Source organism: Malus domestica, chromosome 13 (genome assembly GCF_042453785.1).
Source record: "Malus domestica chromosome 13, GDT2T_hap1".
In the NCBI taxonomy this organism is placed as follows: domain Eukaryota; kingdom Viridiplantae; phylum Streptophyta; class Magnoliopsida; order Rosales; family Rosaceae; genus Malus; species Malus domestica.
In genome coordinates, this window is record NC_091673.1 from 23,781,072 (window position 1) to 23,808,656 (window position 27,585).

The 27,585-nt window shown below is 40.7% G+C and overlaps 2 protein-coding genes across 2 annotated transcripts; one reads left to right on the plus strand and one right to left on the minus strand.

Annotated features, from left to right (window-relative positions):
• Window positions 1–407: 407 nt before the first annotated feature.
• LOC114820417 (probable LRR receptor-like serine/threonine-protein kinase At1g56140) lies at window positions 408–2,719 on the minus strand. Its single transcript, XM_029091036.2, has 6 exons — window positions 2,578–2,719; window positions 2,368–2,498; window positions 1,835–2,048; window positions 1,441–1,672; window positions 1,102–1,252; window positions 408–996 (listed from the first exon to the last, which is right to left on the minus strand). Exons 1-6 carry the CDS (start codon window positions 2,717–2,719, stop codon window positions 673–675), a joined length of 1,194 nt encoding a protein of 397 aa, XP_028946869.2. The 3' UTR covers window positions 408–672.
• Window positions 2,720–11,853: 9,134 nt separating this feature from the next.
• LOC139190883 (uncharacterized) lies at window positions 11,854–13,260 on the plus strand. The gene has a single exon (XM_070811374.1). The coding sequence runs from the start codon at window positions 11,854–11,856 to the stop codon at window positions 13,258–13,260; it is 1,407 nt and encodes a 468-aa protein (XP_070667475.1).
• The last annotated feature ends 14,325 nt before the right edge of the window (window positions 13,261–27,585 follow it).

Consider the following 27,585-nt stretch of genomic DNA (forward strand, 5'->3'; position numbering starts at 1 on the left):
TTATTGATGACTTGTCCATTTGTGATGAGTCATATGCCACATGAAGCTTTGTGATGCACCTTTTGTATACAACGAAATTTACATCTCTACAATAACAACGATTATTAATGAGATTTGAACTAAAAAAACTCCTTCAATTATGTGAAGAATGTGTGCAGCTGTAATTTTACTTTTTGATAAATATGGGTGGGAGGAATTCGAACTTGTGCCGATGTATCTATATACAAGTTCATTGATTTAAATTGCAAGTCATGAGCATGAAAAGGCAATACATACCTACTTAAAGCATACAAGTACAAGTAATTCTGTTGTATAAAGCTTACAAAATTTCTTTTGAGGATCCTAAAAGATCTGTGTTACATATTTTAATATGGTATATAGGAACACAAATCACAATCACTGTCCTAAGCTCCTCAAAAGTGGATCTTCAATCTTCAGCGATTAACATGTAACATCTTTTGAATCTCCAGGTGCAGGTAACAAAATATTTACCACCAAGCAGACCCCTTTCTATGAAAATTAAAAAACTAAATGACGTATATGTGAAAACTTAGGAGGGGAAACAAAACAAACCAAATCATTTGTAGCTGCATTTCAAATGTTACCGTGTGCATGAAGACCTCATATACTGTTTTTAATTTTCCTCGGGAATACAGGAAACCTGAAATGTCGTCAAGTTGATGGTTTAGCTACTGAGGGAGACTCACTCTGCAAGGGAGATGGGAAAGCCTCAGTTATAGTATCCCACGAAATGTTCTGATCTTTCGTTCGCATTCTGTCCAAGAAGGCGGGTTTCATAGGTGTTCCAGTCATTTGCACTTTGCACGTTAACATTGCTACAACCTCCGACATTGGGGGTCTCAAGTTTGCGTGAGGCTGAAGGCACAAGAAGGCTACTTGGATTGTTTGCAAAACATCCCTTTCCACATATCCGTCTTCTTTCATTTTTGGATCTATTAGATTAATCACATTCGCCGTCTCAAATAATTTCCATGCCTACATTTTAAAGCCAAAAAGGTCAGTGGCAAGATTATATATTAACAGAATGATCAGTAAGTTTCTATGCAAGTAAGAATTACTTAAAAGTATAGAACGACCTACATATTCAGGGAGGTATTGCATTTCTGATGATAAAGTGAGATCTGTGTTTCTTCTACCGCTGATTATTTCGAGCACAAGAACCCCAAAACTATAGATGTCCGCCTTTTCAGACAATTCTCCTCTAATAGCATATTCCGGTGCCGTATAACCTCTGAAGAAAGATGATTTATATTAGGTACTGTAGTATCATTTGGTGCCTTCATGAGTCATTTATCAGATTTCACACTCTACATTTGTCTTATATGCACATGAAATCTTGAACGAATGTACTGAATGTGCCATCTAATTAATGACTTGTGAAAGGGCCTTATGGAATATCAAATTAGATGAAGGACTTACAAAGTTCCAGCAAATGTGGTACTAAGATAAGCTTGGTCTTCAGGGAAGAACCTAGCCAACCCGAAATCTCCAATCCTCGGTTGGAATTTGTCATCGAGAAGAATGTTACTTGCCTTGATATCTCTGTGGATAATTCTTAATGGGGAATCCTCGTGTAGATATTGTAACCCTCGAGCAATACCGACAATTATCTGGAACCTGGTGCTCCATTTCAAGAACTGACCACTCTTTCCTGTTTCCCGTCAAGAATAATTACAAGTAATACGTATACTCAAAGGTTTAATGATTTCTTTGCACCAGGTCTAAGTGTTAAATACATAAGAACTATATTTATGGGTGACGGAAACAACCAATATAGAGATCGATTGAATGCAAAGTAGTGAATATGTAATACCATAAATAATGAGGTCCAAGCTCCTGTTTTTCATGTATTCATACACAAGCAGCCGTTGAGGCCCATCAGAGCAGCATCCAATTAGACGAACCAAGTTCTTGTGTTGGACGCTTGTGATCAACTTTACCTCTGTAAGAAACTCTGATTCTCCTTGTTGGGATTTGTTAAGGCACAATTTCTTAGCAGCAATTAACTTCCCATCTCCTAGTCTCCCCTAAACAAAAAGATACAAAAGAGAATTAGAAATAATAGGAATCCACCGTATATGCCTTAAAATCCGAAGAAAATGTGTTCTCCGAAAAAAACCAAAAGTTTTGTTTTTACTTTTTCCAAGGGTGTTATAATTTCAACTTATATCTTTGCTCTTGCAGCCTGGCCACCTGCACTACTCTGGATTGATTGTTTTAGTAACCTTACGGGTTCAATGAAATTACATGTAGTAAGTTGTGGTTTGAATGGATGTCTCAAACTCGCACATTCAAGAAAAATAAAAAGTGCCACCAATATTGGTTCTGTGGATTCAGTAATCGTACCTGATACACAGGGCCAAATCCACCTACTCCAAGGAGATTAGCAGAATGAAAGTTCTTGGTTGCCTTCTTCAATGTCTTAAAGTCGAAGTAGGTTATTGTTCGAAGGTTCCCACTGAAAACATCTGTCGATGCTGCATATAAGAATACAGAATATTATGATTGAGGTCTTACTAAAATGTTGGTTAGTTAATTTTGAAATTATAGTACAACCTGCAGGTTGCCTTCTCACTACTGCTACCAATTTCTTAATATCTTCTGGTTTGATCTTTTTCCGAAAGACAAATAGAAGAACTAGCAATATTATGAGCGTGACTAGCCCTCCAAGGAAAAAGAACAACGCTGGAGACGGCATCTTAGAAGCAGAGGGTCCCGTTGTCATTGAGGATACAGAAGAAATCTCTGCACCCAAAAATATTTTTAACTGATTTTTAGTTGTTTGGTGTTTTTGAATTGAAAAGAAAAGGCATATACTTATTAGGAATAAATGACGGAGCAACGGGATTGAATCATTCCAGTGCATGGATCAGTGTGTGTAACGGAAGTCTCTTGATGCAACTTCATATATATCTTCATTTAAAGCATCCAATATGCAATCAAAAGGAAAATTAAAATAACACATTCAACTATCACAAATTCTGCTTAAGCGCTAAATGCGCTTAGAAGATGAAGAGTGTGGCAAGTCAAATTAATCTGACAGCTAAACTGACAAGACAAAATATGTTTTCCTGAAGCAGTGCAAAATATACAGTTTTTGTTTCGAATGTCATGTTCTGGTGATCTGATGCTGTTGGTGGGTTAGCTAGATAATTATGAAACTGTTTGTGGCATGATGAGCATGTGGTTTTGAATTGCTTGTAGCACAAGGTTTCATCAACGACAAGCTTGAGACAATATCCCTGCTGACATCTGAATAGCCATTGGGTTTAATGCGAGACCAATATTGATCATTTCCTCCATAATATCATAAATAAGTATAAAAAGGAAAAGAAAAAAAAAGACTGAATCTTTGATTAGTGTATTGAGCATGAACAATGATGTTTTACACTTCTCAGTCAAAATACGCATCTTCCAACTGTGATAAATCTACAACGCGACGAGTGTGGCCTCATATACGTTGAACATCTTGGAGAGCACATCCATACAACAGCAAATAAACATGGGTTTTACAATTCTAGCACAACAATTGATTAAGTTACATCAGATATAATGTAAGGGGTACTGAAGAACATTGTTTTTGCAGTGAAGCAATTGTTACGTACCTTGTAGTCTCCTGCCAGTCATTGTTTATTCTCCGCACGCCGAAGGTTGCTGCACATACAGCAATGCCACTACTGACTGCAATGTTGCTAGCACCTTAACAGCAACTACAACCATCCATTCTTCTCGTTCGATCTCTTTCCGTCTTCCTTGTTTGTTTCGTTTTCTTCTTCTTTTACTTGCGTTGTGGGGGAGAGAGATGAGACAAGGAGAGACATAGAATATAAAAGGGAAACATAAGAGTAATCGAAGGAATGGAATTTCGGACATTACAATATGTGGTTATTTGGTCACTTATGGGGACGAGAGGCTTGCCAAACGACAAGATCAATAATTTTAATAACATAATTATAAGGATTTTTTTATTGACACTCCACATTTTGTTGATTACACCCCACATAAAATTTAATATTAAATAACTCATATATCTTGATATCAAATGACTGTTGAAGCCCTAAATAGTACACTCCCTAAGTTCTTTTAACAGCAAAACCTAATAATAATTCAAGAACATGTTGAGATTTTTTTTGTTTTCAAAGAGTTCAAATTTGAAAACATTTTTTGTAAATTCCGATATCACTTGTTTAAAGAAAATTTTCATAAGCTGGGGATGTAATCGCTAAGGTTGCAAGGAACCATGAGATTTTAATATAGGGAACTTGAACGAAAAGCACCCGATACTGTTCACTTTAACGAAAAACCATATTTTTACACTAAAAAGTCAATCATGTTACTATTCACTTTACGCTTTATTTTGTCCTTATCATTAAAACTCAAAGTTTTCAAGCCTTTTTCATTAGTTTTCCTTTTAATATATTAATGTTGATACATGCATAATCATTATGAATCAGAAACTGATTCTATTAGGCAATTAATAATGTATGGAAGAGAGAGTTTCATTTCTCTTTTTTTTCTTTTTCTTTTTTTTTCTTTTTTTTATCAGTTGAAAGAAGAGACTTCAAGAAGAGAAAAGCTAGCTGAAGTTTGAAATCCCAAAGCAAAATAGGATAACAATGTAAGAGGTCAAGCAAGAACCAAACAAAAACAGGTAAATTATACAAATAGCAGTATACTAGAAGCGGCGTATTTTATTTCCTGGAATTCGACAAACAGAAGCAATTCTTTCTAAGTCTGGATAAATCTCCCAACAAGGCAGCAACCACCTTTATTTCCTTATGTGGGGTGTAAGGGTAGTGAAGGAAATTAAGTAGGATGTATTAAGATAATTTTTAATTTAAAAAATAAATATGGGGTGTTTTCAGTACATGGAGAATAATCAACAAAAATAGGGTGTTAAAATGCCATTCGAGTGTGGTAACTCTGGATTGGATGTTTATGAATACTTATTACGTTCACTTGTCTAGACACCCCCCCCCCCCAACCCCCAGTCCAGGTATTGCTCTATATCTTCAGAAGAAACGATATGAAGGTACTTACCACCCAACTAGTTAATCGAAGAGTATGGTTAGGAAGATCAAATTTTTCAAACCAAACTAGTGATACATCATTTGATTTGCAAATTTAGTTTAAAATTTTGGTTTCTCTTGCTTATAGCTCCGTATCGTAGCGCAAGAAGCACTTGTTTTTTATCATTCCGTATATAATTTCAATATTCACATATTAGTGAGCCCTAAAACACCACTGCATCAACTACAAAGCTACCAAAAATGCCCAAAGTCTTGGCAACATCCAAAGCTTTGTAGACACTAATTCTAGGTTTATAAAAAAACCAAAACATCAAAGGCATGAATTCTTTTTAAGTCATTAACAAGGGAACATATTAGTAAGCTGGAAAGCAAAGCGCCGACGCCAGTGCCAAAGAACACGTATCTGTTACCTCCCCCAGCAAACATATTAGTGAGCACTACAAAAATAGAAATGATAATTATTTCAATTCTCATTTTAAAGAAACGCGTCATAAATTTATTTCACCAAATATCTTATACTTATCGGTTATGAGTTATGAGTTATGACTCAAGACCTCTACTAAAAAGTGTTACTTTAATCAACATTTCCTCTCGCCTACACATAGAGAATAATTCGGTTGAGGATTCAAACTTGTGACGTCATTAATATTAGGAACAGAAGCCACTTAGTATTATGGTTTAGTGGTATTCCTCTTCACTTGTAAGTGAGAGGTCTTAGGTTCTATTATTACCAAAAGCGAATTTGAATCACATTATTGCTAGTCCATTGTGAGACTAAGCTCACTCCCTCCCCTTAGTGTAGATAATATCACTTGCTTGAAAAATAAAAAAAGATATTAAAAAAAAACATTAAGAAGAAAAGTATCACTAAATAAATAACTAGTTAGGAATAATAATTAATTCGAACTTCGATTTACATGGCATAAAACTACTGCCAATTGATAATTAACAACTTATGTGTATGACATTAACAGGTTTCGACAAAATCACATTTTCCAACCTGTTGGTATCACAAAGGTAATGACAGGATGCAAGGGAGGATGTATGTAAATATAATAATATATACACATAGTAATTTACACGAAAATCTGGATTCACATTTTTTATGGATACAAAACAGATGACAGTATCAAGTGTAAAAGAATTAATATATAACAATATTTTCATGATCCTCCTATGTGGACTGACATGGTGTTGATGGATGGTTATCATAGTGTGTATCAATAAGAAAATAATCCAAGTTTAATTTTTAATTAAAAGAATTAATCTGCAAAACAAATAAATACATGTAATGACAATGGTAAGACGGCGTTAACAATAAGAAGGGATTTTAACTCAAACTTCAAGTGAAATGATACTATGATAGGCGTGTTGCCATGTCACGCCGTGCGTCCCTCCCAAATCAAGGTTTATGAGCTCGGAAAATGTTTTCATCCTTCATAACGATTCTGCCATGTCGTTCCTTGACGGCTTGAACCCTGCCAACCGAGGATTTGTTTGCTCATGTTTCCTGGAGCACCAAAATAACAACTTTAGACGTCAACTCTTTAGAGAATAATTGCATTAAGAAACTACTTCTTGTTTGGGTTAAAACTGAACTTTAGGCCCAAAGGTGGAGTCGGCCCAACAGAAGGTCCGGATGAAACCTAGGGAGCAGGAAAAGGGCCACTTGCTTACCTACCCAAGGACCAAGTGGTGTAGACTGATCAGACTGCACAGCCCATAAAGTACTTTATGGTGGCATTACATGTAATAAAGCTGATGAGTTATCACCCTTAGACCGCATTCGGGCAAAGCTGTCGCTACAGGAGCCAAACCGAGTTGTCTATAAAAGGAGGAAGAGAAGACAGGATTATGGACACTCAAACAAACAAACAAAAGCACAAACTCTGCTCAAAAAGCCAGATTTGCCTTTCAAAACGAAGATGTAGTCAGCCCAAGCCTTCATCCCCCTCGGGATAATCTTTTCTCCTAAACTTTATAATAGCTCTGCTACCTTGTTCTAACTTGTTGTAGTATCGATTCACCCTTTTGTATTCTCCTTTCCCCTCTCCACATCTAAGCTTTCAGACCTTTGACAGAACCACAAAGACAGGGACCTGCAAGACGATCAGCCTTAATTGATAAGGTTTAATCTTGCCCGACCTGCTTTGCTCTGTCTTTGTCTTCTCTTTCTTTGAAGTCTAGCAATATGTTGTATATTTTTAGTTATATGCAAGTTGTTTCTAGCAAAATCACGATGACAAAGCTTTCTCAATACTTGGATCCGATTTAAATATATCTTCAATGCTTAAATCAGATCCAAGTCCTAAGCCCGCAGGCTATGAATCTGATTAGTTTAAAAGTCCTTGGCCTCAAGGCATAAAAAAGAACTTTATGTGGACTTAACCCATCCACGACAATCCTTGATAAACGAGAAGTCCGAAGTTACTTGGGGCGCAAGTAATCGACCTACCTTCTAGTTTTCTTTCTATTATATCATGATTATCATAGAACGCTTAAGCATGGGATGGACTCTGATGGGAAGCCTCAAGGCCTACACCTAAGGCCTCACAAAGGCATCCATTTGGATTCATCCCATTCAGCGATCTCAAGAGTCTAAGTAAAGAATGAACTCTGATGGGAAGCCTCAAGGCCTACACCTAAGGCCCCACAAAGGCACCCATTTGGGTTCGTTCTATTCCTTGGATTCGGGTAATCAGAAATATAATAGTTAGAAAACTCCTACAATCACGAGAATAAATATGATGCGTTCGAGCACTGGTTTAGTTATTGATGGGAAGCCTTAAGGCCTACAGTTAAGGCCCCACAAAGGCACCTATTATAACTAACACGGTTTCTTGGATACATACATATATACAATGAAAGAACGACAACCATTTTACATCTGCCATGCTAAAGATGGCAGTGGCACGCCTGAGCACCTAAATGTTAACCTTGATTGTGAGCCTCAAGGCCTATACCTAAGGCCCCACAAAGGCACCTCTCAAAGTTAACGCTGTCCTTCTCTTTCAGCCTTGCCCGACGAGACTTGCCCGACAACGCCCAGAAACGAAGCAGAAGCCCGACAGCAGCCCTCAACCGGCGCCAACCTCCAGGGGAGCTGTGTGCTCGTCGGCCAGGAAACATCCCCAACGAAAATTCCTGCCACGAACATAGTTTTGGCACGCCCGGTGGGATCTCTAATCAGAAGATAGAGAAACAGATATGCCAGAAGACTTGCAGACCACGTTATTTCAAATGCTGCAACGCTTGGAGAAAGCCTCCACGGGCTCTAGAAGTGATATTGATGTGGTTCCTCCCAAAGGAAAAAGACGTAAAAACAACCAGCCAGACGGGATGGACGTAATCAACCCTGCATTTCCCTTTTCGAAGGCCCCTATAAATATGCTCAATATGACATGGGCGGAGAAAGGAAAAGGGAAGATTACAAGGGAAGAAGAAGAAAGACTGGCCAAAAAACCTACAGAGAGAATAGACAAACTACCCGAGTATCCAAAGGCTGCCATAATCAAGAGGATGGTTATGTGCAGTAAGTGCCAGTGTGAGTGTGAGCTCGAGATTCCTTCGGCTGGAGTCCTCATTGATCACGAGTTAATCAGGAGGAAGGAAGAAGATGCAAGAAGAGAAGCTCGCGAGAAAAATAAGCAACCAACAAGGAAGGACACCTCCCGAAGTGTTTTTCAACGCTTAGGAGGTGATTCCCAACCCAAGGCTTTGTCAGAAGTGTTTCGAAACCATGAAGCTTCTGACGAGGCAGAAAAAATGGAGGCCACAATCCAAAGAGGTACAAATCATCCTCAGAATGGCCAGATGGGGAGGGAAGTCAAGAGAACTGATGGGATAGCTAATCCCGACAGAAAAGGGAATCCTGCCCACCTCAGGCGAAAATGGTATGTAGTTGGGAAGAACGGACAGCCTACCAAACCAATGGGAGCCTCTATGATCAGAAGGGTTCAAAGGCAGCACAAGGCCTACATGAATTCCTTAAAGACCCCCACTACCTCTGAAACCTCAAAAACTCAAAAGTTGGAAAGAGCAACATCTGGAGGTAGTAGCCAGCTCCGTTGGCGAAATAAGAAGGAGGTAGAGAAAGCCAACAGCAAAGCAGAGGGGGTGGGGGATCATGTGCCGCAGAACCAACATCCTGGGAAGTATAGGATCTTGAGAAGAGTCCAAGAAGATCTGATCATGGTACCAACTCCTGGATGGAAGCCGGAGCCTATTCGCATGGGAACTGTTGCGAAACCACTTTCTCTGCCATTGGTGGATCCCTTCGGTGAAGTTCCAAAACAAACGTTGTACGAGGGCATGGATCAACCACAACAGGAGGGGAAACCAGAACCTCTGCTTCCAGCCGATGCGATGGCCTGGTTAGATGAGTTCATGGACCAAATTGGGAGCAAGAAGGAGGATGTACTTGAGCCCAGTAATTTCCACATCAACATGGCGTATACATTATCCGCCACGTTTGGTGCCAGACCTGATCAGCCTGCTACTATGGAGGGTGATTACTTAACAACAGAGCCAATGATGGCACAAGTCAATGTGGATATAGCAGAAGAAGAAGACTCGGGCAAGGCTGAGCCCTCAGAAGCATCCAAAGGTGGTCCTCTAAGGATTTACACAGATGAGATGGTGTTCAGCCGCCCGAGTATTTCATTGGCCAACCATCTGAAGCCTATATATGTTTCAGCTCACCTAGAGGGTGTGCCCTTCAAAAGAATTTTGATTGATTGAGGAGCAGCTGTTAACGTGTTACCGGCCAAGCAGATGAGAAAGATGGGGAAAGGTACGGAAGATCTTGTTCCCACGGACCTTACGGTATCTAGCTTCTCAGGTGCTGTCACTAAGACTCACGGGATATTACCTTTGGAGGTGGACTTGGGATCCAAAAAGATAATGCTGGCATTCTTTGTGGTGGACTGCACCTCCACTTACGGAGCCTTGCTCGGAAGAGATTGGATCCATCAAAGTTTAGCTATACCTTCCACTCTTCATCAACAAGTGGCTGTATATCATGAGGCGGGTGTTGAAGGACCAGGCTTTTGGGAGATAGTAGAGGCCGAAACACGGCCGTTCCTCCCCTCAGCCAATGTTGCGGAAGCAAGTTTCTACAATCCCAACGTAGGAATCTTGAAATGTTCAGGAGCTGATAAGAACGGCCGCCCTACCAAGGTGACGGCCCAAAAGCTTTTGGAACAAGGAATGCTCCTTACTAAGGAGGAGTGGGATAGACCCTGTCTCATACCAAATTCCTTACACCATCAATAACTGAACAAAAGAAGAAAGATCAGGTCATGGCAGTCAGATCCCTGATTAAAAGACTGTTGGTATATGGGAAGGGAAGAAGACAAGAGAGGGAGCAGGAAGAGCAAGAATGGCAGGAAGAAGCTTCGACCAGCCAGCATGGAAATGAAGAGGAATCTTGCAGTGAAGAACTGGATAAGGCCATTCAAATGGCCGAGTGCATATATGACCTAGATGGGCCAGACGACTTGCCCGAGAGCCCAGAGTTAGTCGAATTTTTATGTACAGAACCTGATAAGCCATCACCCGAAGTTCAGGATCCTTTGGAAGTTATTGATCTAGGCACAAAGGAGGATCCAAGACCAATACAGATCAGTGGCTTATTAGGGGCCGAGGATCGGGCCAGGATTATTTGTCTTTTGCAAGAATTCAAAGACTGTTTTGCTTGGCATTATACCGAGATGCCAGGGTTAGATCCAACCTTGGTGGAACATAGAATGCCCATCAAGGAAGGATATAAACCGATCAAGCAAGCACCACGGAGGATGTCAAAGGAAATAGAAGAAAAGGTCAAAGAATAGATTGAAAGGCTAGTGAAAGCTGGCTTTATCAGACCGGCCAAATATGTGGAGTGGTTGGCCAACATCGTACCCGTTTTAAAAGCTGTAACAAAAGCAGTACGATGTTGTGTTGATTACAGAAATATTAATGGTGCTACACCAAAAGATGAGTACCCCATGCCTATGGTTGATTTATCCATAGATGCAGTAGCAAAGCATAAAGTTTTATCTTTTATGGATGGAAATGCCGGATATAACCAGATAAAGATGGCTCCAGATGACATTCATAAAACAGCTTTTAGGTGCCCTGGTCATGTGGGGGCATATGAGTATCTGGTCATGCCATTCGGGCTCAAGAATGCTGGCGCAACATATCAAAGGGCAATGAATGCCATTTTTCATGATCTAATTGGCCAGAGCATGGAGGTATATATCGACGACATCGTGGTGAAATCTAAAACAGAAGAACAGCATCTAGTAGATCTCAGGCAAGCATTGATAAGGATGCGGATCCACAAATTGAAGATGAATCCAAAGAAGTGCGCATTTGGAGTAAGAGCGGGCAACTTCTTAGGATTCTTGGTGCATCAGAGAGGTGTGGAAGTTGACAAGAACAAATCTCGGGCAATATTGGAGTCACCTCCACCCACCAACAAAGTGCAGCTTCAAAGGCTACTAGGCAAGATCAACTTCTTGAGGAGATTCATTGCCAATTTAGCGGGCAAAATCCAGCCGCTGACTCCTTTACTAAGATTGAAAGATAAAGAGAATTACGAGTGGGGGCCGACCCACCAACAGGCATTTGACAGCATCAAGGCCTACCTAACTTCTCCACCAGTGCTGGTACCACCTCAAAGGGGAAAGCCCTTGAAGCTGTATATTTCTGCTTCGGAAAAGTCAATTGAGAGTTTGCTAGCTCAAAATAATGAAGGTGGAAAGGAGCAGGCCGTATACTACCTCAGCAGAATTTTGACCGAGATGTGATAAAGTACATGTTGTCGAAGCCTATGCTAGCAGGAAGGATTTGGAAGTGGATTCTAGCACTGTCAGAATTCAGCTTTCAGTATGTACCTCAACGGGCAGTCAAAGGCCAGGCAATTGCTGATTTCTTGACCGAGCATCAGGAACCTCAAAGTGAGGTAATCAATATCCCAGGAAGTTTGGAGGTTACTAGCGTTTGGATCCCACCAAGAAGTGATGTTTCAGGCAAAGAAGATTGGATCCAGCAAGAGATAAGAAGAGTAACAGGCCTCTGGATTACTCCTTGGAAGCTGTATTTCGATGGATCCCACACTCAGAAGGCTACAGGGGCTGGGATTGTGATTATAAATCCTCAGGGGGTTTATCATTATTACTCATTCCTGCTCGATTACCAGGAGAATACTAATAATCGGGCAGAGTATGAGGCATTGATTATTGGTCTAGAAATCCTGTTGGATTTGGGGGCAGCAGAAGTAGAAGTCTTTGGTGATTCAGAGTTGGTAATAAACCAGCTAAATGGCGAGTTCAAGTGCAGACATATCACTATGGCGGGGTACTATATGGCAGCAACACAATTGTTAAGTTTATGGGAATCTGAGATATCGGTCAATCATATTCCTAGGGGATCTAACTTGGCAGCCAATGAAATAGCGCAACTAGCCTCAGGAGTGCCAGTACAGGAGAGAAAGTATGGAATAGATGTCAAGATTCAAACAAGAAACCTTCCTTCCATCTTAGATCGGGGATTTAGTTTGGATGTAATGGTTCTAGAAGCCAAGATGGAAGATTGGAGGGCACTCATCATTCATCATTTAAAGGATCCCTCTTCACCTACAAGTAAGAAGAATAGGCAGCAGGCAACCAAATATGTCTTATGGGCGAAGAACCTGCTAAGAAAAACCCCAGATGGATTACTGTTAAAATGCTTAGGTCAGGAAGAATCCATGAGAGTGATGGCCGAAGTACATGAGGGAATATGTGGAGCACATCAAGCAGGGACAAAGATGAGATGGCTACTCAGAAGGTACGGTTATTTCTGGCCCGACATGGAAAAAGACTGCAAGTCTTATGCCCGCGGTTGTGAAGAATGTCAGAGGCATGGACCTCTCCAACACGTGCCTTCAGTACCTTTAAATCCCGTGGTCAAGCCTTGGCCGTTCCGAGGATGGGCGATGGACTTCATCGGGCAAATTTATCCAGCTTCCAGTAAAGGGCATACTTTTATAATTATAGCAACGGATTACTTCACCAAGTGGGTGGAAGCATCAGCAGTAAAATCCATAACTTCCACCGTAGTCAAGAATTTTATCGAGACCAAGATCCTGCACAGATATGGGGTGCCCGAGACTATAGTGACAGACCGTGGGCCATCTTTTATTTCAAAAGAAGTGAGGAGTTTGCAAACAAGTACAAGATAAAGATGATCCAATCCAGTCCGTACTACCCTCAGTCAAATGGGCAGACCGAAGCTAGCAACAAGATCTTGGTCAACATTATTAAAAGAATGGTGATAGATAGTCCAGAAAAGTGGCATGAGATGTTGGGGAACAGGTTGTGGGCATACATGACTTCCAAAAGAGCGGGGACAGGCACGACTCCTTATGCCTTGACGTTCGGGCAAGATGCAGTGCTCCCCATGGAGATCAACGTTAGTTCTGTAAGAATTCAAAACCAATTTGGGTTACATAGTGCAGAATATATCGAAGCCATGTGTCAAGGTATTGAAGACCTGGATGCAGCCCGAATTGAAGCCTTGAACCAGATTCAATAAGGAAAGAGAGTTGTTGCCCGAGCTTATAACAAAAAGGTGAAGGTAAAGTCTTTCAAAGAGGGAGATTTAGTATGGAAAACAGTCCTCCCGCTGGGAGCTCAGCTTCGGGGTTTTGGAAAGTGGAGCCCGACATGGGAAGGTCCTTTCATTATTAGTCGAGTCTTGAATAAAGGAGGATACTACCTAGCGGACCTCGAAGGAAATGGGCAGAAACATCCCATTAATGTTAGATTCTTAAAGAAATATTGTCCTACATTATGGGATGTTAGGGATTGTTACATTGAAGAGGGGGCAGAGTGAAGCGAGCTTCGGGAATCTCATATGCAGTGTTTTGTGTTCATCAAACATTCAAAGAAGGCAGAAAGACAGAAATTGCTAAAATAGTATTTGTTTCATGTCGACAAATTGATGAAATTTACAGAGTTCCAATCCTATGTATTACATTTGATTCTCTCTGAGTATGGTGGTGTCTTCAGCTGGTTGCCCGACGTCTTCATGGATGGAACCCAATCGGGTGATCGGGTTGTGCCGCCAACATGGGCCTGGTAAAGGATCCTCCGACGAGGCTGTCACCATATGTGATGGTGAAGCCCAACTTATCACCGCAACTTGCGGGAAGGCAAACCACCAGGAGGAAGCCACCTGACCAGGGGTGTTGGAGATAGAGGGGCGGTCGACCAAGGGTGTTGGAGATAGCAATCATCAGGTGAAACCTCATTTTCTCGCGAAATGGGAGTTTTAGGAAACTCCACTCAAAACCTAAGGAACCTATTTCTCAGTTGCTAAGAGGAAACAAGAACGCTCAAAAGGGATGGAAGTTGAAGGCCAAAGCCAAAGGGAAGTTGGTAGTTTGATTGGAGAAGTCCTGAGCTAAATTTTATAGGGCTCAAGGGGCAGTTCAAGGGTCGTGAGAAGAGCAAGGGGCACCGGAAGCACCAATTCCCAAAGACGGATATGCATGCATGCAGGTATTCAATCAATGTCGACGCTTGGGATTCCAACCTTCACATTAATTGAAGGGGGCACTTTTTAGGTTAAAACTGAACTTTAGGCCCAAAGGTGGAGTCGGCCCAACAGAAGGTCCGGATGAAACCTAGGGAGCAGGAAAATGGCCACTTGCTTACCTACCCAAGGACCAAGTGGTGTAGACTGATCAAACTGCACATCCCATAAAGTACTTTATGGTGGCATTACATGTAATAAAGCTGATAAGTCATCACCTTTAGACCGCATTCGGGCAAAGCTGTCGCTACAGGAGCCAAACCGAGTTGTCTATAAAAGGAGGAAGAGAAGACAGGATTATGGACATTCAAACAAACAAACAAAAGCACAAACTCTGCTCAAAAAGCCAGATTTGCCTTTCAAAACGAAGCTGTAGTCAGCCCAAGCCTTCATCCCCCTCGGGATAATCTTTTCTCCTAAACTTTATAATAGCTCTGCTACCTTGTTCTAATTTGTTGTAGTATCGATGCACCCTTTTGTATTCTCCTTTCCCCTCTCCACATCTAAGCTTTCAGACCTTTGACAGAACCACAAAGACAGGGACCTGCAAGACGATCAGCCTTAATTGATAAGGTTTAATCTTGCCCGACCTGCTTTGCTCTGTCTTTGTCTTCTCTTTCTTTAAAGTCTAGCAATATGTTGTATATTTTTAGTTATATGCAAGTTGTTTCTAGCAAAATCACGATGACAAAGCTTTCTCAATACTTGGATCCGATTTAAATATATCTTCAATGCTTAAATCAGATCCAAGTCCTAAGCCCGCAGGCTATGAATCTGATTAGTTTAAAAGTCCTTGGCCTCAAGGCATAGAAAAGAACTTTATGTGGACTTAACCCATCCACGACAATCCTTGATAAACGAGAAGTCCGAAGTTACTTGGGGCGCAAGTAATCGACCTACCTTCTAGTTTTCTTTCTATTATATCATGATTATCATAGAACGCTTAAGCATGGGATGGACTCTGATGGGAAGCCTCAAGGCCTACACCTAAGGCCTCACAAAGGCATCCATTTGGATTCATCCCATTCAGCGATCTCAAGAGTCTAAGTAAAGAATGAACTCTGATGGGAAGCCTCAAGGCCTACACCTAAGGCCCCACAAAGGCACCCATTTGGGTTCGTTCTATTCCTTGGATTCGGGTAATCAGAAATATAATAGTTAGAAAACTCCTACAATCACGAGAATAAATATGATGCGTTCGAGCACTGGTTTAGTTATTGATGGGAAGCCTCAAGGCCTACAGTTAAGGCCCCACAAAGGCACCTATTATAACTAACACGGTTTCTTGGATACATACATATATACAATGAAAGAACGACAACCATTTTACATCTGCCATGCTAAAGATGGCAATGGCACGCCTGAGCACCTAAATGTTAACCTTGATTGTGAGCCTCAAGGCCTATACCTAAGGCCCCACAAAGGCACCTCTCAAAGTTAACGCTGTCCTTCTCTTTTAGCCTTGCCCGAAGAGCCTTGCCCGACGAGACTTGCCCGACAACGCCCAGAAATGAAGCAGAAGCCCGACAGCAGCCCTCAACCGGCGCCAACCTCCAGGGGAGCTGTGTGCTCGTCGGCCAGGAAACATCCCCAACGGAAATTCCTGCCACGAACACTTCTCACGTTAACAATTCCCCTCAAGTCAGTGCATAGATATCACACATGCCAAACTTGATGATTGAGTCATCAAACTTCCTACTACACACGGCATGAGTAAGAACATCTGCCAATTGCTCTTCAGAGTTCACAAATGGTATTGACACAATCTTCTTCTCAAGTTTCTCTTTAATAAAATGCCTATCAACCTCCACATACTTCGTCCTATCATGTTCCACTGAATTGTTTGCCATATTCCCTTGCAGACTTGTTATCACAATATAGTTTCATAGTCTCCTTCGGTTTGAACCCAAGTCCCCAAAGAACCTTCTGTAACCACAAAATCTCACATATTCCTTGTGCCAAAGCTTCAGCAGACAATCGCGATACCACTTTCTGTTTCTTGCTACACCATGTGACTAAATTCCCTCCAACAAAAGTGAAACAATTAGATGTAGAACGCATGTCGATTACATCACCTGTCTAATCCACATCAGTAAATCCTTCAATTCTTAGATGTCCATGTCTTCCATACAAAATCCCTTTACCAGGTGCAGACTTCAAATATGCTAAAATACGCATGACAGCAACCATGTGATCTACACTTGGTGAGTGCATAAATTAACTCACAACACTTACCGCATAAAGCAATATCAGGATGAGTATGAGCCAAATAAATCAGCCTCCCTACAAGTCTTTGACATCTCCCTTTATCAACCGGTTTCTGATCCGAATACATGCCTAAATGATGCTTTTCCACAATAGGAGTATCCACAGGCTTACACCCCAGCATACCTGTTTCCTTTAACAAATCCAAAACATATTTACACTGAGACAAGAAAATACCTTTAGTTGAACGGGCAACTTCAACCCTAAGGAAATACTTCAAATCACCCAAGTTCTTCATCTCAAATTCTGCCGTAAGATTCTCTTGCAATTTCACAACTTCGTCGAAGTCATCTCCAGTGATAATCATGTCATCTACATAGATAATCAGAGCAATTACTTTATTCAATTTCTGCTTCACAAATAACATGTGATCGGAATGGCTTTGATGATATCCATTCCTCTTCATGACTTGAGTGAACCTATCAAACCATTCACGAGGTGGCTGTTTGAGCCCATACAGTGATTTCCGCAATCTATATAGTCCTGTTTTTCCCACCGGCATCATACCCAGAAGGAAAATCCATGTATACTTCTTCCTATAGATTTCCATAAAGGAAAACATTTTTCACATCAAACTGTTTTAGTGGCTAGTCCATATTTGCAGCTAAAGAAATAAGAACACGTATCATTTTGGCTATGGGGGAAAATATTTCTTGATAATCCACACCATACGTCTAAGTATATCCTTTCGCCACTAATCTTGCTTTGTATATATCAATCTATTTGTTAGCTTTGTATTTAATTATGAACACCCAACGACATCCAACAAGCTTATTCCCATTGGGCAACTTCATTACCTCTCAGGTCTTATTTTTCTACAATGCTAACATCTTCTCATCCATCGCTTTCACCCACTTTGGATCTTTCGAGGCTTCATCCACTCAGGTAGGGATTTCAATGGACTCCATATTATTCACCAAGGCTTAATGTTCAAGTGCAAGATTCATGCATGATACATAGTTAGCTATTGGATACTTCACTTTCCCTTCTAGAGAAAACCTGTTAAGAGGCACACCTCGATTTTGTCTTGGTGGAAACTTATACGTACTTACAATATTATTTGGATTAGTTGCATAATCATCTACAATACTTACCTTAGGTATATTCAGACAAGATGTATTGGACAGCACTGTAGATCTAGAGAGAGGGTAATACATTGCTAAGCTCGGTATTGGATTTGGTTGTAACAAACTGTTCATGACTGTTCTCAGCATGAATCTGCTGAACCAAACTACCACTGTCAGTGGTTTCTTGCTGTTGTTAGGCATCACTGCTTTCGGCAGCAACGTGTTGAAACTCCCATATTCTATTCTCGGCAGAAACTTGCTGGAACTCTTCCATGATGCTCTTGGCAGCAACTCTATTGACTCCCCCTGCATCCACAACTCCCCCTATATCCAAACAATAAAGATCACCCATAATATTACTCTCTCACTGGTGATCTGAAGTCGAGTCGAGTGGAGCATAAAAATATTTAGATTTTGAAAATATAACATCAATAGCACATACATATGGCAAGTGTCATGATGATAACACTTATACCTTTTCTGATGAGTGGAAAAACCAACAAATACACACCTAAGTGCACACAGACCAAGTTTAATTCGATGAATCGTTTGAATATGAACATACGCTACACACCCAAACACTCGAGTAGTGAGAGTATTCATGTCGACACTACCGGAGCATGTTGGTTGAGTACTTGAAGAGGTGTCTGAAAACCAACAACTCGGGATGGCATACGGTTGATTACATAAACTGCATAAGTGACTACTTCAGGCCAAAAACACTCAGGAACGGAAGCACCAATGAGCAAGGCACGAATAGTTTCAAGAATATGGCAATTTTTCCTCTCTGTCATACCATTTTGTTGTGGAGTGTGAGGACACGTTGTTTCATGAATAGTTCCTTGAGTACGAAGAAATTCAGACACCTCAAAATTAATATATTCACCTCTATTATCAAAGCAAAAAACTTTAATAACTGATGAATAATGGGTCTGAATCATTTGAGAAAAAAACCGAACCACCATACTAACATCACTCTTATTTTTCAACACATACGACCAGGTCATACAAGTGCAATCATCAACGAACGTAACAAACCATTTAATTCCAAAAGAAATACTAACAGGGAATGGTCCCCAGACATCAGAATGCACGAGATCAAACGGAAACAATCTTGTATTCATACTTGGAGGAAATGAAGCACGATGCCTTTTAGCAAGAATACATACTTCACACTGTAAGTATAATTCATTTATTTCACAAAATAAACTAGGCAACACAGGTGGCCCAACTGGCGATGCATTAACCAAACTTCTTGCAAATTAATAACACGAGACGCTCGAAAAGCATTAGCTCTTCCATGAATGACGTCATCTATATAATACAGTCCCTCTCTCTTAGTGCCACGCCTAATTATCTCCTTAGTCTGAATATCTTGAAGTAGACAAAAGGACAGATGCATTAGTACAACACAATTCAACTGCTCAGTAACTTATGGTATAGATAATAGATTATGAGATAAGGACGGAACAAATAAACAGTGATGCAACAAAGAAAAGATGTGAGACACAATGTTTCCACTCCAACAACCGGAGCATTAGTATCATTGGTAGTAGCTATGCACTTTCTATAAGATGTTATCATATATTGAAACAAAGTCTTATCGTAAGTCATATGACCAGTTGCACCAAAGTCGAGAATCCAACATGTATGAGGATCAGTATTGAAGGCTAAGAGAACACGTCCACAATACATGCATTAGACGATGATTCACTAGTACAAGTCAATAGAGACTGGCTCGGATCACTAGAGAGCAGCTCGGCTTCCTTAGTACTTCTCGGTGTAGCAGCAGCCAAGGATGCACGTCCTCTGCTTGTTCCATTATTTGCACGCTCTTTTGCTCACAAGCGTTTCCGGAAACCATTCAAGTACTCCATGCTTCGCAAAACATGTATCCTCAGTGTGGCAGGTTTGACCACAAACAGTACACTTCAAATCATCTTTATTTTCTTTAGTAAAGGGACGAGAATTTATAGATGAATTTGAAGACCCATTGGAACAAAAACCCGCAGATGGCTAAGAAACCATAGCCACCGTAGGTACCCCTCCTTGGCTGATTGCGTTACTCTCACCCATCATGGTGGCATGGCGTTCTGCCTCACACATAACCACATAGAACACCTCTTCAACAGATGGTAAAGGTTGAGTTCATAGAACATCACTACGAACCTTATCAAAGATATCATCTAGACCTACTAGAAAAGCATAAACCCGATCCAGTTGAATCTTTTCTCGAAGTGTCTTCAAATTATGAGCACACTTCATCTTAATTGGCCTGCGTTGATCTAACTCCTGCCACACGTCAGCGTAGTAAAGACTAATGGGACGTCCGTCCTAACGAAGTCGGAATGACTTAACCTTCAGTTCATAAATATAGGAGATGTTAGAGCCATCGTAATATGTTCGAGCAACCGTTTCCTATACTTCTTTGGTCGTGCAAATATGAATGAAAAATCCCATGATAGTAGGATCCATAGAATTAATCAACCACCATTTCACAATTGCATTCCCCCGTCTCCCACATCTTATACTCAGCACTGCCTTCATTCGGTTCCTTGATACTTTCTGTCACGAACCTCTTCTTACCGCATCCAGTGATATGCATCTCCAACACTTTGGACCAAAGGGGATAGTTTGATCCATTGGGTTTGACAGCACTCGGCATAGCAGAAGCATCATTCTGAATTACCACAAAGTTAAGGACAGATTGACTAGTTGAACCAGTGATTCCACCCCCAAGTTTCTGTTTTGAGCCTCCCTTATTGTTGTTCACCATTGTTGTATTGCAGCAAACTCACGGTAGCACAGCAGCACACTCACGACAACACAGCACGAACAGCTAACACAGTTCTTGCAAACACAACAGCGACACGATGAAAAAGTTTACAGTTAAGGTTACGGCAAACCAAGCTCGAATGCCAAATAGAATTATATGGCTGAATTACTTCACATTATTCACAAGATTAATAATATATATACACGATCCTTGTTTCACAAGGAAACATAAAAGGACACAAAATATATCCTTCCTAATAAAGGACACCTAAAATATTTACATAAACTTTACATCTTTAATTAAGACTCACGTTAACAGTAAATACATATGAAGAATCGATACCTTGTTCTGAACAATGACTAAAATATCGATAATATCGGCGAAATATCGCTAATATTATCGTTTTTCAGAGAGATCGATAGTTTCCCTCGTATCCCTCTAATTATCGTCAAAATATCGCAATATTATCGATAATATCGCGATATATTCGATATTATCGAAACAGTCGTCGTGGCTCCGTCGTCGGAAAGGCAACCGAGGCTGCGTCATCGCAGCTGCCCAGATCTCTCTCTGCAATCCAGGCTCAGACCCAAGATCTGAGCCTCAACGACGCCGATTCTGCCACCGTTGTCAAAGTCACGGCGAAAGAGGTCGCGGAACGGATCGCAGTTGTAAATCCAGAACCCGTGGTCTGTCCCAACGGTGAAGCAGGCGTGGTCTTGGTTGAAGCAGATGTGGAACAGAGACGGAGGCAAGCGCGGCACCGGCGGGGCAGGTTCCGGGGGGAGGAAGAGAATGGGTGGTTGTTGTAGAGGTTGAGGTTGGGGTTTGGGGGTGATTGGGGGTCGTGGTGGTCGTCGCTGAAGTCAACGACAGAGGTGGGGTTGTTGTCGGTGGGATCGGTGAGGAAGGCGGAGGCGGAGATGAAAGAGTGCGAAGAGAGAGAGAGAGAGAGAGAGAGAGAGAGAGAGTGTGTGTGTGTGTGTGAGTGAGTGAGAGCAGAGATGTGAGAGTGCGAAGAATATGTGGTGGTTGTGCAAGTTGAGGACTCAAAAAATTAGGTAATGTGAGATAGCAGATGAGGTTGACGTTTTGGATGGTTTAAAAATTGAAAACCATGGACTCTGAGATGGTTTTAATCATGAAAACCACCCAAGGTGGATGGGTGATGGGAAAGAGCAAGGTGAGGTGGACAGTTTATAAAGTGGAATATATATATATATATATATATATATATATATATATTGTGTGTGTGTGTGTGTGTATCTTATATAAATTATAAATTATTGTTTTTTATCACAATTTTACATAATTTAAGAGCATCTTCAATATAAATTTTAAATAAAACCCCCACAACCATATAATTCTTAAATAAAAAAAATAAAGAGTAATAAGTCACTCATATATCTTACCATGCAATGTATAAAGTATAAAATATTGTACTAATTCATTATATATAAATGATTATGGTGTGTTTAAACTTCTTTTATTAATTACTACATATTTTCTACATTCACAATGATTGCCAGCTCGCTATATAATATAAAAATTTCCAAGTTTTTCTTACAATTTCCGTGGTTTTTATTCAATTTTTATCGATATCGATAATATCCCGATATTTCCATCGAAATTTCTGTATTTTTTAACTACCGATATTTCCGATATCATCGATATTTTATACCTGGTTCTGAACTGCCTTTTTATTGTGAATTTCATGACTCTTGGAAGACGATGGATAAAACGTTTCCCCATATGAGATGGGCATATTCTGGATGATCAACAAAAGGATTTCTATTGTGTTGATAAAACTTGTATACTCTTTCATTTCTCAACTTCTCTTCTCTTGAAGGTGGATCAGTATCATTCCACTTTAAAAATGTAGAAAGCAGTCCCATCTCACCGGTTGTCGCTGCATGCGCCCAAAATGTTCACGCTATCAAGATCCATGCTCAAAACAGTTATGAATTCTTGATTATATACTACAATATATGCATGCAAGTACGAACTAACAAAACCAAATATATATTGAATTCCTGCCCCACGTTTAGCCGCAAGGGCTCTTAATTCTCATATAAAATGGATTGTGTTTACATGGCTACAGAGATGCAACACTAAAATGATTTGATCTCAAACTAGTCAAAGATTATTTTTTTCCAATTATACTTACAAATTTTTGGAATCTGAAAGGCGGAGAGCTGGGCCAATGTACATCAGTGTCCTTGAAACATCTCCTCTATGCTTGAAGAAATAAATCAAGTTACAGCTCAAAAATCAAAGGTTCAGTCTTCAATGCCAAGCTAGAACTAGAAGCCTAGAACCTCAGTCAAACACTCATTTTGATCAAGGAGACAACGGATCCATACCTCAAACGGAACTACATCATTTGGCAATTCTCGTATCAATACGAACTCCGAATATCAAAAACAATCTTACACAATTGATGGACAATAACAGAAGTAAGAGTAATGTAACAAGATATATATTTTATATGAGAGTATCATAATACTATAATCCTTGCTACCCTGAATAGACTTCCTCTTAATGTAACCAGATATATTTATATGACGGTCCCAGAATACTAGAATCCTTGCAACCATTGATAAGCCTCCTTTCAAGCGTAAACTCCTAATTGAGGGTACCAGAATACTATAATCCTTGCTACCATGAATATGCCTCCTCTCAACCCTTAACTGCTAAGGCATGCATGTCTATAACATCCAAATTTAAGACTTGTGTGGCACATGTTGCGCAGTATTATAGATTAATACCCTGTTTGGTACCAGTACCACTGCTACCACTGCTTTTGGTATTTTCAGAATTTTCTTCTACTTGTGAAAGGACCTGCATAACTTCAACAAACCCAAATATGTGGGTTTTACTTTTGATTCTGCTTCCTAAGTTTCATCCTGCAATATTATTATTTGTGTTTTTCTAAATCTCTTATGGTTTTAACAACTTTAATTAGATTAAAGTTTATGATTTATATTTAAGTGCTAGGATAGGAACATGATAAGAGTTATGATGTGCCAAAATATAGCTAAAATACCTGTTTAGGTGATGCCCATATTTCCTAGTCAGTTTCCGTGTCCAAAACGTCTTTGTTTGCTGGCTTCAAATATTTAGCTGAGTTACCAGTGCATTCTCCATAGTATTTGTTCCCCCTGGTTGAATTGACTGTAGGAAACTGCAACTATTTTACACCAAAATACAGGAGCTCTGATTTTCACATACATACAGGCGGTGGCCCATCTTATCTGCTGGTTGTGTATATCTGTCAAAGACGCACCGTCTTTTAACATTTAACATTTAACCCATAAGAACGAGGCCATAGAACCTCCCCTAGAAAACAGATGCATTAACATTTAATTTCTTCCAAACAGAAAAATGGAAAATAGACTTGGAGATTGATATATTTTGCAGAGCAAAAAATAAGCAACTGTAGTATAATAAGGATCACGCGTAGAAAGAAAAGCAACTTGAAAGAAGGCTATAAACATGTAAATTTCGTTGCATGCAAATGATGCATCACAAAGCTTCACGTGGCATATGACTCATCACAAATGGACAAGTCATCAATGACATGTGGTACAAATCAAGCAAATGAAGCTCAAAAGCATTCCTAAAATTCAACAAAGGTGAAGAAATATCCTTAAAATCGGCAAGGGGTCCAAATTGCCCTTAATACCGGAAAGAAAGCTAAAGTATCTTCACAAAACAAGCAAGAATTGAAGATTGCTCACAAAATAGGCAAGAAAACCCTATAATTCGGCCAAGCAAGGGAAAGTGGTTGAAACAAAACACAAATCAAATCCAAATCCACCCAAAGGCATGGCTTTGGAAGTCTATAAATACAAGGTCCCAGGACAAACAAAGGGTCAACAATTTCTACATTCAAAGGTCGAAATTCTCACATTTAGAATAACCACTGCCAAATCTTTGAAGACTAATACGCTGCCAAAGCTCTCTTCAAAGAAAGCACAACCAAAGCTGAAGCTTTCTTTCGATCAAAGCCGAAGCACTCCCTTGAAAAATTAATAAGCACTCGTGCTGATTCCTTCAAGACTTTGTTGCAAGCTTAAAACTTGTAACGATGTTTGATTCAAGATCAACTTGTCAAAACCCTTGAATCAACATCACATTTGCCGCATGTCATACACAAACCTTGAGGTGAAGACCATCCATGCATTGTTTCAAGCTCCAAACTTGAAGCAAATCGTTCAATCGTTCGTTCGAGATCAAGTCATCGCGACCCTTGGATCAACAATCTACACATCTACATCAAATTTGAAGACTGAATCAGAGGAAAATTGTAAACAAAGATTGTAATCTTACAAATTCATCAATATAAATCTACTTTGTACACGTGTTCTCATTTCATTCGTTACAAAATTTTCGTGTTTACAAATTTGGCACACCCAATGGGACATCTCTGCCTCTTATCTTTGTCTTCAAATCTGCAAGAAGCATAAATGGCATTAAGAAAGGATCAAGTTGTTCCCTCAACTAACGTGAAGAACAAGAACATCCTTGCGACAAGTGGTGGCACTTTGGGTGTCACAACCCGAAGCAAGGCAAAAGCTCTTTCTACCGTGCCTTCCACTCTGCCAAAGGAGTAAGAGCACCCGAGGCACAAGCCCGGGATCACCCTGGTCTCGTTAAGAGCGCCGACGGAAGAAAGCCTGAGAAGGCACTCCGAGTCGTTGACTTTTGATGTCTACTCAAGCAGTAGCTCGTATCCCGTAGCCATGCAAGAGATGACTATTGGTGCGACTTCAATCGAAGAGCAGCTAGCACAAATGAGTGAAGCAATCGCAAGGCTGACAAAGACCGTGGAAGAAAATGACTTACAGATTGCTACACACGTCAATCGTCTAAAGGTGCAGCATGACGAGAAAGCTGACCCAAAGGTTGATCCACCAAAAAAAGAAACCGACAAAGAAGATGAGCCTCTGGTGGAGAAAGCCAAAGAGAAGCTGGAGGTGAACCGAGCTACCATGCTCATGGGATCTCTCTCTATCGAACAACTGCAAGAGATTATCACAAGCACCATTAAGGCGCAATACGAAGGGAGCTTACATGATTCAATGTTGTACTCAAAGCCATACTCTAAAAGGATTGACTCCTTGAGGATGCCAAGGGGTTATTAGCCGCCCAAATTCATGCAATTGGATGGAAAGGGCAATCCTAAGCAACATATTGCTCATTTCATTGAAACTTGCAACAATGTTGGGACGAAGGGAGACTACCTTGTCAAACAACTCGTGCGGTCGCTAAAAGGTAACGTCTTTGACTGGAACACCGACCTCGAGCATGAGTCCATCAATAGCTGGGATCAGCTTGAAAGGGAATTCCTCAATCGCTTATACAACACCCGCCGCACCGTAAGCATGCTAGAGCTGACAAGTATGAAACAGTGGAAAGATGAACCTGTCGTTAACTACATCAATAAATGGCATTCATTAAGACTATATTACAAAGATCGGCTTTCTAAAACCTCCATGATTGAGATGTGCATTTAAGGCATGCACAGGGGGCTACATTACATCCTTCATGGCATAAAACCAAGAACTTTTGAAGAATTGGCAACTCGATCCCATGAAATGGAGTTGAGTATTGCCAATCATGGGAAGAAAAAGCCGATCACCGACTTCAAAAAGGATAAGGTGTTCGCTCTAAAGATAGGACAAGACTGGGAAAAGCCCGCCAATGAAGCTTTTGTCATCTATACTACCCCTACCAAGACCTCAACCGCACCCCGTTAAGATTTCCTCTAAAAGCAAAACAAATGAGATGAAATGTAAGCCTTCTTACACCCAAGATAGGTACAAAAACACCTTGAGGGAACTGGAGTAGAAGACGTACCCTTTTCTTGACTCTGACGTGGCTGTAATGCTAGACGACTTGCTGGAAAAGAAAGTAATTGAGTTACTTGAATGCAAGCACCTGAAGAGATGAATTGCGTTAACGATCCTAGGTGCTGCAAGTATCATCGTATCGTGAGTCATCATGTTGGCAAGTGTTTCATCCTTAAAGAGTTCATCATGAAGCTAGTACAACAAGGGCAAATTGAACTCGACCTAGAAAATACAACCGCAACACACACTACCACGATTGTGTTTGGATCCTTTGATCTCGTGCCTCTTCAAGTGACACTTGACCACTCCCGTCCATGTTCAAGTTACACGGCACCTTTTGCACAACCATCGCTTGGGGCAAGCAACCAAAATGCACCTACTGACGATGAAGAATGGTGGACATTGGTGACCTATAAAAAGACAAGGAAGCCATGACCACAAGCCACACGGCCAAAGGTGGAACAAGGGAGAAAGCACCACCGCCTTAACAATAGGAAGCCCAAAATGAGCGTGAGAATTGCTAAGCCAACGTACGTAAAGGAACTTATGGAGCAAGAGCCGCATATCCTCGTCTCCTTGCACGAGTACTTCCTAAAGAACTTTTTCCAACAATGCATTACCGCTACTTGTCACATGGTTAAAGTGGAGATAGAGGAACCCTCAAAAGGCAAAGTTATTGCCATCGAGGAAGAAAAGACCCTCATGCTCAAAGAAAGCTTGCTGGCACACTTTAGCATCAAGGAAGCATTGCTATTACCCAAGGAGATGTGAAAAGCGCTAGTAGCGGTCTTGGCAAGTCCCGACGACCACGAAGTGCAAGTAAGCAAGGACGAATGCTTGAAACTTCGGCCACATGAGTATGCCACGTGTTGTGCCGTCCATCATGCAATCAACTTCACTGACGAAGATTTGCTGCTGGGATCAAAGCCTCACAATCGTCCTCTCTTCATCTCTGGGATTGTAAGGAGCACAAAGTCAACCGCATGCTACATTGGATAGTGGATCGG

Excerpts from the sequence above, each read along its gene's own strand:
- LOC114820417 (XM_029091036.2), bottom strand. The coding sequence starts at position 2,719 with ATGCCGTCTCCAGCGTTGTTCTTTTTCCTTGGAGGGCTAGTCACGCTC. Across the intron at positions 1,253-1,440 it reads ACCACATTTGCTGGAACTTT|AGGTTATACGGCACCGGAAT; the intron begins GTAAGTCCTTCA and ends ATCTTTCTTCAG. Across the intron at positions 997-1,101 it reads TGCAATACCTCCCTGAATAT|GCATGGAAATTATTTGAGAC; the intron begins GTAGGTCGTTCT and ends TTTAAAATGTAG.
- LOC139190883 (XM_070811374.1), top strand. The coding sequence starts at position 11,854 with ATGTTGTCGAAGCCTATGCTAGCAGGAAGGATTTGGAAGTGGATTCTA.